At 38.9% G+C, this 15493-nt stretch overlaps 1 protein-coding gene across 5 annotated transcripts in view; it reads right to left on the bottom strand.

Moving 5' to 3' along the window:
- Klf12 (Kruppel like factor 12) overlaps window positions 1–15493 on the bottom strand; it is a 402663-nt gene that overhangs the window by 144751 nt on the left and 242419 nt on the right. For all 5 annotated transcript variants that reach the window (XM_040752477.1, XM_040752575.1, XM_040752624.1 and 2 more), the window contains one exon: window positions 14421–14961. In XM_040752477.1, the coding sequence (XP_040608411.1) occupies window positions 14421–14961 (541 nt within the window). The remainder of the gene's footprint in view (window positions 1–14420; window positions 14962–15493) is intronic.

The raw sequence follows: 15493 nt of genomic DNA, 5'->3' as shown, positions 1-15493 counted from the left end.
CATCTGCCCACCACCTTCTGTTCTTAGTGTCCCAAAAGATAAAAAGTGCATTAATACGTACATTAATTTCACATAAAATAATCAGAATTGAATCTGAGTGGATTGTAGATACATTTTCCTAGTGCAAGAAACCTATGGAAAGCGATGTGTAATTTCTTACAATTTTGGGGGAATATCTAAAATCTATTGAGGGCATGTTTTAGAGGGACTGTGTTATAAAAATGAGGAAATAAACCTTTCTCTTACTTCTCCTTCAACATTTTTTACTTTATTCAAATGAGGCACAGCTAGAAAACTATAGTCACATAGAGTACAAGAAATAAATCTAAGAGTTAAAACCTTTGGAGCTGTGACAAGCTCAGGTCTTTCCTAGGGGTATAGGGGAGTATATATCACGCATGCATGTTTTATACCATACACAGTGTATGTATGGTAAAATGCATTAGAAATTACATGGCAACAAAATCACAACCCCTCCATCTTGCGTTCACCATCCATCCTCTTCCTGGTCTAACATATTCCTCCTCACTCTGATATTGGAGTGTGAGGTTTCTTCAAGTTTCACCTCAAGCATCACCTCTTCTACATTGTGACTTCCTCCAGCGCAACTTCTCGGAGGATTTATGTGTGAGGCCCCAGAAGGTTTGCTCTGTTTAAAAGGTCCCTGCATTTATAGAGGATTGATTTAAGGCATTCACTTCTGACAAAGGCCATAGCAGAGATGATTAGGGAAGCCTTTGGATTCAGCACAGACAAGACAAAAAACACAATCAGGAAATTGACAATGTCTTCTAAACACAGAATGCTTCCAGACAATTCCCACAAAGCTGTCTGAGATTTGAGCTTCGTTTTGCTTAATACACCTTTAAGGCAGGGGATCTGAACCGGGAAACCAAATCTTCCTTTTATGGCCACAACAAATGGGCCAGCCATGGTAAATACATCATTGATTCTTTCTCACAAAGAGATACTTAAATGCAGGGTGCAAGGAAGAGGAGCAATTTCCTTCGACTTAAGGTTTGTTAAAGGAAATTTATGTTTTTAACATGCACTGCAAACACGGAAAAACTGATTGTACCATCATCAGCTTTTAAATCAAAACAGCTTGCTATCTGGTAAAGACAGGCAGACCGGTCGATTTATTTCATAAAACTTTATGTACAAGGAGACAGTGTCTATGAACTTAATGGAGAGAATATTGAGTCTGGAAGGGTAATTTTTATTACAGTTTATGGTGGGATTATCCGTACGCCACAATTTCCAGACTTTATGGTAACACAATGCTGATGCGGTTAACTGTAGCATGGGATGAGGCATATTTTTTTTGACCCTGACTGGGAAATGAGATTGTTATAACTATTATATATACCATACAAGATACATCACTGATTCTATTAATTATACAGGTCTAATTAAAGCCTCTTCATCCCATGTCCACAGATAAAATGTTTTACTAAGCAAAGGAATGGATGAGGCCTGACAATAATTTCCACAAAGCAGTCTATTCATTAGTCTCCTTTGAAGCCTTCAGAATAGTTCTCACTCACAGGAGTTCGACTCCAGGAACTATTAAAAGTTGCATTAACTCAATTATAATATAACACCAAATATTATTTCTTTTTTAGTTTTTTTTGAAAATTTCATTGTGCATTCCAACCACAGTTCTCCTTCCCATCCCTCCTCCATCCACCCTTGCTTCCCTCCCTGCAGCCCAGCCTCCATTCACTCCTCTCACAGAGTAAGGGCTCCCATGGGGGGGTTGACAAAGCCTGGCTCATTAAGTTTAGGGAGGACCAAGCCTTTCTCCCTGTGTTAAGGTTGAGTATGGCATGTCACCCTAGGGAATGGGCTCCCCAAAACAAGCTCATGCGCTAGGGATAGACAATGGTCATGCAGTCAGGAGTCCCTCATATAGCCCAAGCTACACAATTGTCTCCCACAATCAGAGGGCCTAGTTTGGTCCCATGGAGGCGCCACAGCTGTTGGTCTAGGGTTTATGAGTTCCCACCAGTTTGGTTCAGCAGTCTCTGTAGGTTTCTCCTTCATGAGCACTGGAGGTCAAGATCACGAAGGGGAAATCTACAAATAGTATTTCTTCACAATAAATATTGTGGAATGAAAGATACTCAAGGACAGTGCAGAAACAATGATATATACTCAATAACCCAAAGGATTCCAAAGGATTTATTGTCATAAGTAGTCAAAAGTCTTGAGGATGGCAGGCATGTCTCTGCAAATACTTGGAAGTTTTTAATGTGCCCCCCACATTGGATAAGGCCTTGAGACAGAGAGAGAGAAGTTATGGAGAGAGAAAGAGCATTGAGGAGGCTTTGCAATTTGGTATGACCCTCCACTGAAAGGCACATTGAACCAAGACTTCTGCACAAGACCCTTCGCTGCATGAGCAAAGGTGAGGCAGCATCAGGAAAAGCCAGGGCACAAGGTTGAAATATGAGGCATGTTTAGAGGAAGGGCAACAGACTGGGTTGGGAGAAGCTGGTTAGCATTTGTGTTGAGTCTCCTTCTACTTCATAACACAAAGGAAGAGCTCTCTTTGGAGTTTGAAGTTTGGGACTGTAGGTCAGTACTGGCCACAGAATTTCTTCATACCTAATCATATCATATACTACAAGTTATGGTGATCTATTCGGACGTTCACACATCTCTTTCATAAACATCTACTGAGCTCGTGCTGGTATCCTACACAGCTCATGAGAAAGAGGAAAAAGTACAACTTAAATTGTATATTTCACAACCCTTACCTTTCTATGAAGAACTTTGTTAGATGCCCCCCGAATGTCTTATATCATAGGAATGAGGATTTATACCATGGCAAAGGATAATTTATAAACTATATAATTGTCAACAGAAGATCTTATTTTTAGAAGAGTGCATACTGCAAGGTCCTTTTTCTTTTTCTTTAGGAAAGTGGGTAACCCATATCTACCATATGGTTACCCTAAACTTCTACCCAGTTTCTAGTAAAATTCTCAGCTCTTAGCTGTCAAAAACTTTCTCTGATGGATAGTCTTGTTTTTCTTGGGTGCATCAAGCTTACCACCTGTCTCCCTAAAGACCCTAACCCTAACCCTAACCCTAACTCTAACCCTAACCCTAACTCCAACCCTAACCCTAACTATAACCCTAACCCTTTTTTATACAGAGAGGGATAGTTGGAGATAGGGTTTCAGGCAGCTCAGGGTTGGTTTCTAACTTTGTATGTAACTAAAGATGACTCCATTGCCCAAAGTTTCATTTCTAGGATTACAGACTTACACCATCAAACTAAGAAAATTGTCTTAGAAGGGATTTGTTGCACTTTCTTACGACTCTGAAGTAGTTGGCAAAACCCAGGGGCCATGCTGGGTAGGAAAAGTATCTTCAGTCATATAGTACCCGAGTCTCCCTGTTTATGTTTTGAAGATTATACCACTAGATGGCAGCACAAAGATTATGTTACTAAAGGTAAATCTCAATCCCATAAGACTTTTGGGGCAGAAGGTTTGGTGAGATACCAAAAGAAAGAGAGACTGAGCCTCAGGACAAAAACATCAAAAACTATGGTAGCCAGGCATGATGGGACAGGTCTGTAATCTTAGCACTCAGGAGGTGGAGGTAGGGGGATTAGCAGTCAGGACCTGCCTCTGTTACAGGACGAGGTCATACCCAGGAGCCAGTCTAGGTTACATTGAGACCTTGTCCGGTATCCACACCCAATCCCAAGTGGATGGAAAGGAAAAGAGAACTAAGAGGAAGAGAAAAGAGAAAAGTCCCCAAAGAGTATCTTTCAAACACTGGTCCCATAGGAAGATAACATACATTCCAGCATGGACAGGACACAAATACCACCGCTACCACACTTCAGCCTGTCTCAGTACACACACACACACACACGCACACACACACACACACACACACACACACACACACACAGACACACACATACAAAGGTGAGGTCCTAATAACACATGCACATGCTTGTAAATCGATAGGTTAGTGAGCATATTTCATAAATTGATATTTATTTGGGGCATGTTCTCAGATTTATTTTTAACCCATTCCATTCTATTTTACTTTATAATCACCAAATTTCAGTTATTTCCAGTTTCTCCAACAGGAAAGACTCTCAATGTGAACAGTGTTGTTTCCGTATAGTATAAACAGCAATTGGTATTCTAGAAGTATTTCTTTTTAAATGAACTTTCCTTGCTATTAGTGAAGAGCATTGGTAGCACTTAAGTGGCACATAAAACATTTGTTGATTACATAGGTTAATAGTTAGGTGAAGAAAAGATGGTGAAGCCACCTAATTATAAAAATAATAATTGGCCAATGATGAAAGTAATATTCACCCCCACATAATGGTGGCTGGAGAAAGAATGAAGCATGTGATCACTGCATGGTAAATTGTTATCATTCCTGTCACTAATAGATGGACTGGTATCAATTATATTTTTTCTAAAGAATACAATTAATATAACACTTCATCAATTCTCCCTTAAGAAGAGGAAACCTAATGAAAGAGCTTAGACAATAGTAACATAGCTTAGAACAGAAACAGAATTATTAAGGGAACTAGAAAAGGTAAGGGACACAGAGCACCAGCAGTGAGCTATAAATTATTAAGAAGCCAATTTCAAACACTGTTTGTGGTGATTCTCAGAGCAAGTTCACCTCTCGGATAGCAGAGTCTCCCTGCTCAGGTTTGTTCCTACAAGGCCTTATATGTCACTGAGTCAACTGCTAAACATGTGTTTATTTACCGAATAATAGATATACATTTCTTGAAGTGAGTGGAGATGTTCCAATATCAAAATAGTTCTATAAATAGTGATGTCTGATGTGGAAATAGAATTCCTGTAGCATATAGCATTACTCGGACTATGTGAAATCAGAAGATTATAGTTAGTAATATTATCTTACGAAAATTGAATGTCTAATGTTCTGTCTTCTAAATGTCAGAAATGAAGATTCCATTTGAATACTATATTAGTATAAGGTAATATTTTAGGCAGGAATCTCTTTAAACATGTACTAGAACTGTTTTTCATGAGAGAAACTGGTTCTGGGCAAATGAATATGGCACGAGGGTCTATTTCATTCAATAGCTATTAGTAACACCTTATAACAGAATGAATCTAAAGTCTATTTTGTCAACCTCCAGCTTGATCTATTTTACCTAAAAATTAAAGTTGTCTCTATCATCAGTTCTTTAGTAACATTCACCTCTTCAAGCAGACCACCCCGAGGGTGGTCCTTTCTGGTTCCTTTCTATCTTGTCTTTGTTTTGTGCTTGCATTGTTGAATTAACTGAGAAAACTGGGAAGCCAATCAAAGTCACTTGCTGGCATTATGCAGTGTGCGCAATGCTCACCCACAGGCTGGTCTTTTTTACTAATCTCTAAAAGCAATACAGACAGCTTATGCAGCCCTTCCGAGCCACTTATGATCATTGACTCTCAGAACTAAGCCAGCCTGTGCACGATGAAACAGTGGGACTGACAGATTGGAGAGTTTCAGATAAACAAGAGCACAAGATGCCAATTTTTTGGTGGAATCTATTCAACCTTATGTGCAAACACAAAAGTAAAAAGAAATAGTTAACTTTTCATTCAACACTGAAACTCAGGTTTAAAAAGAGCAATAAATCACCAATTTACACAAGGAGAATAAAGCATTCTGAACTCCTAGTTAAATTTTTCATGTACACAGACTTGCCACCTTCTCCTCACTGTTTAATAAATTCTCACCTTTGTTTGACACGGGTGATAGTGAAACACTCCAGTCTTGTCAGAAATCTCTATTTAAGAACAATAAACCCAAAGGACAGAAAGACTCCAGTCATATTTTCCAACAAAGCACGTTAAAGCATAAGCTAAAGAACAGAACTACTGGGTCTATTCACACAAATCCAGTTCACAGGTAACACAGAAGTCTAGAATTATAAGTCTATATCTATTAGCTACTATATATAAACAGAGTAAGTAGAAGTCATTTACCAAATGAGGAGAGAGCAGCAGCCACTCGGAAGCCAACCGTACACATAAGCACAGGTCAGCTGCCTGGGACTATTCTGGTCCTATGGCCAGATGACACCAGGAGTCCACTCAACGGTGAACTAAAAGATGACAGTCATGTGTGAGGTGAACAGCAGAGTCAAGTGTATGACAAGAACTATGACCTGAAACAAGGAACCGACGACAACAGGTGGTTGGCTAACAACAGAAACCCAATGTAACTAAACCATGAAATGCGAAATCGTGTACTGGGAGCCAGGGTCAGCCCTTCCAATGTGCTTTACAGTCATCACTTGGGCGACCAGATTTCCTTTCACAAATATAAATGGCAGAAGACTAAAAATAAACTTGAGGCTTCTTCCTGTAGCTTGCTGAGAAAAGCAACTGCCTGAAGGAAGAAAATGGGGGGTGGGAGGTGAGTATCACAGATTTGCCTGTGGCCCTGACCCTCTGAAAGTCCTAAATGGCTTCTATGCATGTAAGTAGTATTTGGGAGGAAGGGGTGCCTTTAGTGTGTCCACATCTAAGTAGAATGACCAAAGAAAAGGCACACCCGGTCTGCTGTAGTTTTCATAGTGGCAGAATCAACTCTCCCTAGTCAGCTATTTCAGGATTGTTCTCAAGCATCTGCTCATGTGTTCAAAACCATGGAAAATGTTCTTATGGGCCCCATGAAGTTATGTTTTCAAATGACACACTAGTTCAACAATAAACCCTTCATGGAGTAAAAAGATGTTTTGTATAATTAAGGCAGATTCTAGTGTTGATTTTTAAAAGAGCTGTAGAAAAATGGAGCTGGATTCCTTCCTTCTATGTGATCTCCTTCTACATCATCATACACACACTACTATAACAATATTCGATGCTATATATGGAAAACAATATATTTATTTACCAGAGAGAGAGAGAGAGAGAGAGAGAGAGAGAGAGAGAGAGAGAGAGAGAGAGAGAGAGAGAGAGAGAGTCTCACAGACCAGGAGTTAGAAACATGGCTGGCTTCCAGGATAAAAAGGAGGTTCCTTTTTCTTTCATTTCCTTTTATATCTACCTGTGTCAGTTTATATGTCTCCACCCTCATGGGCAGATGGATAGCTTTGTGGGGTTCACTCCTACACACTACTTAGTTCTGTGTGGGGCCAAGGATAGTCAATGGGGGGGCACACAGACATATCTTGCAATCTATGTAAGATACTAAAGAAGACAGGGAAGGCACTCAGGAAAGAAAATCATCTAGCTGTGACACAGACACGCCCCGCCCCATTCTGGGTCTCTTCAGGCCTTCTGTACTCAAAGCCACAGGTCAGCCACACCCTTGTCTTGTTCTTCCACATCAAGGTCACCCGTCCCTCTCATGAGAAGGAGGAAGAACCAACTCATACATTGGAGAAAATCTGTGTTCTTTAGCATTTGACCTGAATTTTCTGAAACTGGTCATGACATTTTCCTATAATTATTTTAAATTCTAAAATGTAGATACCTATCAATATTAACATGCTGAAAATGCTTTTAGGAAATTAGAAAAAGTTATTTGGGATGTATTGCCTACTTTGAACTACTGTGTATACTCCACAAGGTAGTGATGAAAATATTTGATTTCTATTTACATTGGTTCTGGTATCATTTTCATAATTATCTATAGAGGCCAAAGTTTATTTAACTTTTGTTTGCCTTGCATTGACGATCCCAGGTCATTACTGAGTCTTCTTTATAATTATAATTATCAGTGGAACCTGTATTTTACTTAACTTTTATTGTTATGCTTTTCCATGTCAATATAGATGTTTATCATCTGCTTTTACATTTCCTCTCATTTTTCATTATGCATCTTTGTTCTAACAGTTTTGTCAATACAACAAATAAATGCTAGATACAAATTAATTGCTATGAAATACAGGTTACTCTCCAAAATAACAGAAGCCCTCACATGAAACTAAAGACTTTGTTCTTACAATTCTCCCTTCCACAGACTTAGCCACAATTACCTGTTTTAAACTCTCTACTGGATTATTCTTGAGAGTACGCAGATACGCTAATCTGTGCACACCTCTTAATAAATCTTTTCATGAAGAGTGAGAATGCCTCCCCAAGTACCACTGCTCATCTCCACAGCTCTTGAGGGAAACACTCCATGGATTGAATCTTACTTTCCTTTCCGAACAAGGCCCTATTTCAGTCTTTGTCCGAACCCACAGCTCTCCACTTTCCTTTCGCTAAGTCCCTAGACAGCATTTACTCATAAGGGGAAAGTCTCTCCATCAAACACCCTCTTTTTCCGCACTGTTCTCAATGTCCTTACATCATTATGCTTTTCCATTATGTTCTCTAGCAGATTGCTATTACTGGATCTCACTTCCCTTCCTGACTTCTCAGGCGCCTCTGCCTAATCTCTGAAGTGTGTCCGAATTATAGAGCAGGGTAGTTACATATGCCCCAACATAATTATAGTTTACAATGTCATATCACAATGACCAAAGGCTTGTTGGGGCTGGAAGAAGGCTCAGTTGACAAGCCTTTGTCATGGAAGTGTGAAAGAACAGAGTTTGAATCCTCAGAACCTATCCACAAAAAGCCAATAATCCTGGTTGAGAGGCAGAGACAGGGGGACCACGGGGCAACCTGGCTTTTTAGATTAGCTAGAATCTGTTACCTTAATAAATAGTGAAGAGTGATCAGCATAGACATTTGATGTCACCTTTGGGACTCCACATTCACACGCATGTACACCGCATGCTGGTACTCATAATACACACAAATACAAATGCTAAAAATAAAAATTTGTTACATGCCTGTCCTTCTGCTTTGGCCAAGATGATCCAAGGCAGTCTTTATTAGGCAACAAGTACCTCCTCTACTCTAATGCATCCCAAATGCATTTTCCCAAACTGCTTCCTCCTTAGAACCCCAGGCTCATTTGTCTAACTACCATTTCAAGCATTCTAGACAAATGTAGAACGGGCATGTTGTGCCGAATAGAGTACACCCCAAAGGAATTTGCCTATCACCCACAGTTCTCCTGTCTTAGGAAAGGTCAGCATCATTTGCTCAGTAGGTCAGGCACAAGCTTAGAGGCCACCTCTACTCCCCATCTTTACTCACACTTCCAACCCAGATGGCAATAATCCCTAGCTAGTTCCCCATTTTCGCTCCTGTCCCATTTTCCCTACTGTATGCAGCAGCTCCATGTGTCTTGCAATACAGTAAAGATCACAGCTTACTTCTGCAGAAATGCCCAGTCCTAGTGGCTTCCCATTACATTTACAACAGAAGTCACCTTGGGGTTTAAGATTCTAACGACCCCTGTTCGGGCGCCAATGTCTCTTTAGTGCTCATCGCTACCATTTTCACTTTTTGCTCACTCTAGGAAACAGTTTTCTCTCTGTCCGTCATCACACAGGTGACACTCAATTGAGCCTTCAGATCTTTTGGAAGTATCTTTTGCAGATGTGCACAGGTGAATGCTCAAAGGGTTTCCTTGATTATACCTAACAGCAGACCCTTCTCTTTCTAACTTCTCATGTCCTGTTGGTTCTCTGTAGCACTTACAGTAGTTGACACACGCTCATCACCTTTCATATTGAAATGTAATATTCAGTGTAGCATGGCCTTGCTCTGCTTGGAACTGCAGTTCTCAGCACCATGTTTATTATATAGGAAATCTACCTTACATGGCAGAAGGGAAGAGAATTCTACTCTTCTACCGTGCCTTACTTTTCCATCAGGCTACTAACTGAACTGAGCACAACCTTGCCCCTGATTTACTGTGATGCTATATGGGCTTCTGCCACTAAGTAGCTACAAACAGAATAATGAAACTTCCATGGGAATTATATTACACCTTTTCATAGGCTGGACTGTAATTCCTAGAGTTGTTATTTAAAGACAACTTCTTGAGAGGTGTAGCTTCTGTATTAACAAAACATTCTTCTACATAGCTGAGCTGTATCTCCCCCAGCTTCACACTGGAGGGTCCATGCTGCTTGTCCTCAGTAGACCTCTTACTCCTTACTCTCACAGCTCTATTCTAAATAATGTTCATTTACTGTACCTCTTGAACATTTTTCCAGCTTTCTTCCTATTTCACATTCCATTCCATGTCCCACTGTGATGTCTGTGTACTCTGGGGTAGCTAACATCTTTCATTCCTCAAGGCCAATATCCTTTCTACTTGGATAAGTTGGGGCTCTGGTTTCATCAGAAAATATTTTCATGTCCTTTTGGTGTTATTAAAGCTTTCTTGGTGGGCATTTTATCTCATTCCTTCCCCAAACCATGACCTCCATCTTTTTATGGATAATCATAGGCAAGACATTGCTATATGGCAATACATTTTTGTCAAATACAATTCTATTTTCTTATAATTCTAATTATCTTCTTACTGGACAAGTTACTGACTGACATTATGTAAATTTTCATCCTACTCTAACCAAAAGTAATGAATATTCATTTCTAAGATTTCTTTAATTTGATATTATCCATCAGACTAGCAGTTATATCCAGCATTTTTACACTGCAATGTGATGCTATCTTCTGTAAAAGTCATGCTAAATGATATGCAATTTGGTTAAAAAGAAATTGCAAACAACATCTCAGTTTTAAGTATGCTTCCAATTTTGTGTTAGGCTTCATTCCTAGCTGCCCTTAGCTATATGTGTTCCATTAGCTTCAGAATGGTTAGACCAGGAAGCAGTGTGAGAAAAGGTACCAGCTCTGTTTATATCTGTATCCTCAGTGGCAGTAATGTCTACTACTGCTGAGAGATGCTTAGTAGACACTTGCATGAACACATGACTCAAGCCACACGATATGTGAGTTTTATGTGAGGATATGTATATTCACAGTACTTTGTGTCAGGTGATGTGTAGGCTCATCTTCTCTGTCACAGATCATACAGGTTATACCAATCTCAAAAGTAATTAGCTGGTAAAGTCACCAAGTTTATATGAGTGACATTTTATACCTTTCATATTAGTGTTTTCAAAAATTAATTAGTATAGGGTATTTTTCTTTTGTATATCCGTACCAAGTATACTAGTCCTATATGAGGAGGTATTATAGGAGCTCCTTTTATTATTTGGCTATTTCATTGTCTGTTTAGTACCCAGCTGAATATGTGTAAAATAAAGAGTTGAAGGATTACCCAAATGTCCTTTCCTTTCCTCATTCTGTGAGGTAGGCAAAGCTTTCCACTAGACACTTTTACTGTCCTCCAGTTAATCAGTTAAACAGTAAAATGATATAAAATGCTATAGCAATATTTGTAGAATATGGTGATTATAAAAACTTAATATGAAGTAATAAAATTTAAAAATGAGGTGTTTCCAGACAATTTCTCACACTAATCTCCCATCCCTTATCATTGCTGTGTCAGCAACTTTGAGAAGTAGCACCAAACCCGCTTCCTGGGGTTGATGTCTAACTCACCAAGCTTGGTCTCTGATGCCACCACCACCATCAACTATCTGTCTTGTAAGGAGAAGAAGAGGAAGTGTTGATTTTTGCTTGTCATATTTAGGAGAAAAGTAATAATGGTAAAATACAGATGTTTACTGTCACTTGGTCAATACTAGGTATCTGTACTATGTTCTTCCATGAAATCCTAATATAGGTCATGTTAATAGTCCCATTTTTCCACTGATAAAATTAAGGATTAAGACAATAGTTTTCTATAGTTGTAAGTGAGAGAAGCAGCATTTTTATCTCATGTATCTGTTATCTTAAAATACATAGAATGGTTTACTGAGCTTATAATTGAGCACATTTTTACTCATGACATAAAAGTTACCAAATAAAATATACCACATAAGAGTAATTAATAAACTTACATAGAAAAAAAGGGCTCCTGCAACACACAATTTCCAAAAACTTAAATTTTAGACATATATATATTTCATATGTTATATCTTCTAATTACAAAAAACCTCTCCTATGAAATGATAATGGCAAATAAAAGGTATCTCTTTTGCTAATTATTAAGTCAAAATCATATAAAAAGCTCATAATCAACATTAAAATATTTACTAATTAGTTTAACAAAGTGATATTTCCATTAATTGGCACTGCAGAATGACTAGACTGTAACATAGACATACATATATGATTATAAAACCAGAGACACTGGAGTCTACCATGGACACATAGACACATATATGAAATTATACCATATATATGTAGAAATATAAATTATGTGCCTCACTGCTTATTAAATGCTAATCCTTACTAATTTATACCTATATGTCTGGATAATAAGTAAAACAAACAATCTGATTTAGTACCCATTTAGGTTGTTATTATTCAAAGAGACTTGGTCATTTTAGTCAGTGTTATGAGAAACACCAAAAGGGTTCAGCATGAAAATAATCCAGTCAAAAGCACCTTAATCTCCCCTTTTCTCCAATTGTTCAGTCCAAAGTGTTGCTGAAACTGATTTCCGGGAGGAAGTGACCATGTACTTTGACATGGACACATCCATGTTACAGACTCGGAGAGCAATTGACTCCTGGGAAATTGGCTAAGCTGTTACCCATATGGGCTTAGCTCAAGACCAATAGCCAAGCTTTCTTCAGGGAGTTTGAGTATTAGTGTTTATGAAAAATTGATCAGTGTGTATGGAGTAGCAACTGTGACTTCCTCCTCCCAGATGTCTGTAGACTGAGCCTGCCCATTGACAGAGACTACTGAGTCTAACTAGCCCCTGCATTGTACATAATAAACATGCCGAGGCCACGCCCAACTCTATCCCAGCTTCACTGTGTACATGCCTGTGTGCTTGCCTTTTCTTCCTTGCCTAGGCAGAGTGCTAGAACCCAAGCCACGTGGGCCTTGGCAACAGACATTGTTAGAGAAAGCAGGGGGTGTCTACGTCTCAAACATGCAAACTGAAATTCCTGAATCAGGAGATTTTTAACTTTGTTAAAAGACGGAAGGTGAAACTTATTGAGGGCTACGAAGAAATTTAATATTGATAAAGTAATAACTTCTAGTGGTGAACACACAGCTCTATACAGATGTTCATAAACATTCTGCCAAGTTTTCAATCATATATCATTTCTCAATATTGAATCCTACCTTTTACCAGAAGCAAAACAACCATGTTTCCTAGCATTTTATGAGAAGACAGTGGTTTATGCATTCATCGATCATGTTTTAATCATGGGCCTCAATAGTAACACAGTGTCAAAGAAAAAAGCAATATTGGGAAAGTCTGATCCTAGCATTGTGTTTGGCCTCTGAATATACAAGTATGCACTCAATTTCATAGGGAATAAGTCAACAATATAGGATTTTATTTTTCCAGGGAGGGGAGGCTCAGTGCTTAAACTTGTATGTAGGAGAGAATAAAGATACAGGATTTGTAATTTTTTTCTATTAAAACTCTTCCTAAAGCAATGACTCATAAGTAGAAGGTAAACTCCATACACAGCTGTTTAACTGCCACAATTAAAGAAGTAACTAAATATTACCACATGAGAATGTGACAAAGTGTCTTCTTATCTCCGAAAACTTAGACACCCTTAATAATGTGTTTTGAAATATTACCATTATAACTCAATCTGTTATTTAAAAACCATAGTAACTGAATTTGAAGATGATTAAAAATGAATTTTACATCGACATCTATTTTTTTTCACAGGTTATGGTGATCTGAAGAAGAATGGCCCCATAGGTTTATCTGTTTGGATGCTTAGTCATCATGGAGTGGACCTGTCTGAGCAGGCCTAGAAGGATTAGGAGGCGTGGCCTTGTTACAGTTGGTATGGTCTTTGAGGAAAGGGTGTGCTGCTGGGAACGGGATTAGAGGTTCCAAAGGCCCATGCTAGTCTTTGTGTCTCTATGCTGCCTATAGATCAAGATATAGAGTGCTGTGATTAAATGGACATTGTACTTGCCTGGCTTAATCATTTTAATATCAACCTAATTTAAAAGACACTCAGAAATAAGTGTCTAGACCTTAGGCAATTCATCTTTATGACATTTTATATTAGTCATCTACAAAGTTCAACTTTGAACAACCACAAGAAAGTCCGTGTTTGCCTCAAAACACTCACAATGACCAATGTTTATAAAGGATTCATGAATTTTCATTTCATATTAATTCTACTATCCACAGGCTGCCCCTCCCACTTTACCATTTAAGGGAAGCATTATTTTGTTAATTAAGATATCAGAATTCAGACATGAAATTACTCAGTAAATAGGCAACATGGCCTGGGTTCTGCTAAGGGAACTGTATGTGACTGCTCCCAAGCAGGGTTCTACTCAGTGTAGCCAATCAGATGGTGTGCATGATTCTACACAGATTCTTTGAACATAGTGTCTACACACAATCTAGATCTCAGTCAAAAAAAAAAAAAAACACATGGCTTTCTCTAGTGCTGAAACACAGTGAGACTTTGTGTCTCTTACCTTTGCTTCTCCCGTCCTCCAGGAGTGGCACAACAATAGTGTTGTTCACATTTCCAGGTGACCGTACGGCTGTGTAGACAACCGGCACTGACTGTACCACCACAGGGATTCGATGAACATGACTGAGTTTGTTAGACTGTAAGTTCATGGGGCTGGAAGGTGGGACAGGATGAATGATGTGCAAAAACTGCTGGCCGCCCACGCCAGATGCAGAGGCAACAAGGGGTCCTGGAGATAACACTGTTGACGAAGACGATGCTGAAGATACTGATGTTATAACAGTGGGGGATGAGGCTGGACGACTAGAAGATGATGAAGAGGTTGAAGTTGAAGAAGGCGAGGAGGCAGACACTGTCATGGAGACGGGGGAGGATGAAACTGCGGTAGGGGAGGTCCTGGCTTTGTTGATTGACAAGTCCACTGGCTCAGTTTGTGTCTGGAAGTGATCTACAGGCAATGAGTCCTCTGGGGGCTCCCCTTTCACATTATTTAGCAACAGGGGAACAGCTTCCATATCGGGGTAGTTGTGGACGTTTGGAGACTGCAAGGAGAAAATGGAACAGATTTATCATTATTAATGATATATTTCAATAGAAGCATGATTTCTTATTTTCCCTCATTGCAGTGGGGAAATAGTTTATTCACTCAAATACTCAAAAAATTTTTCTTTAAGTCACAATGATGAAAACTGAAGGTGAAGTGTACAACAGAGAGTAAGAAAACCATTTAGCATGAGGACATTTCTATTCCATTGGCGGACAAATATACAACTTAAGCTAAATTCACTAATTATATAAGAGGCTACATGAACTTAAAAATGATCAGTAGATCCACGTTGAATCTTCAAAAGCCAAGCTCAGGGTGTAAAGCTTCGTTTTAGAAATATGTAAGCAAGACTGATTTAATTAAAACATCCCTTTCTTTCTTCTGGATCCATCCTGTACTGGGAGTCTGCTTCAGTATCTTAGGAAAGAATGGTAGCTTTCATTACATGAACTAAAACATCTTCTCTGGCTGGAGTTCTGCAATGTAATGAATGATTTTAGTCTTATGCAACATAATTCTGATCTAGA

The sequence above is a fragment of the Mesocricetus auratus genome, unplaced genomic scaffold (assembly GCF_017639785.1).
Source record: "Mesocricetus auratus isolate SY011 unplaced genomic scaffold, BCM_Maur_2.0 Super-Scaffold_2245, whole genome shotgun sequence".
Classification (NCBI taxonomy): domain Eukaryota; kingdom Metazoa; phylum Chordata; class Mammalia; order Rodentia; family Cricetidae; genus Mesocricetus; species Mesocricetus auratus.
This window is presented reverse-complemented; position numbering and strand designations above follow the sequence as displayed.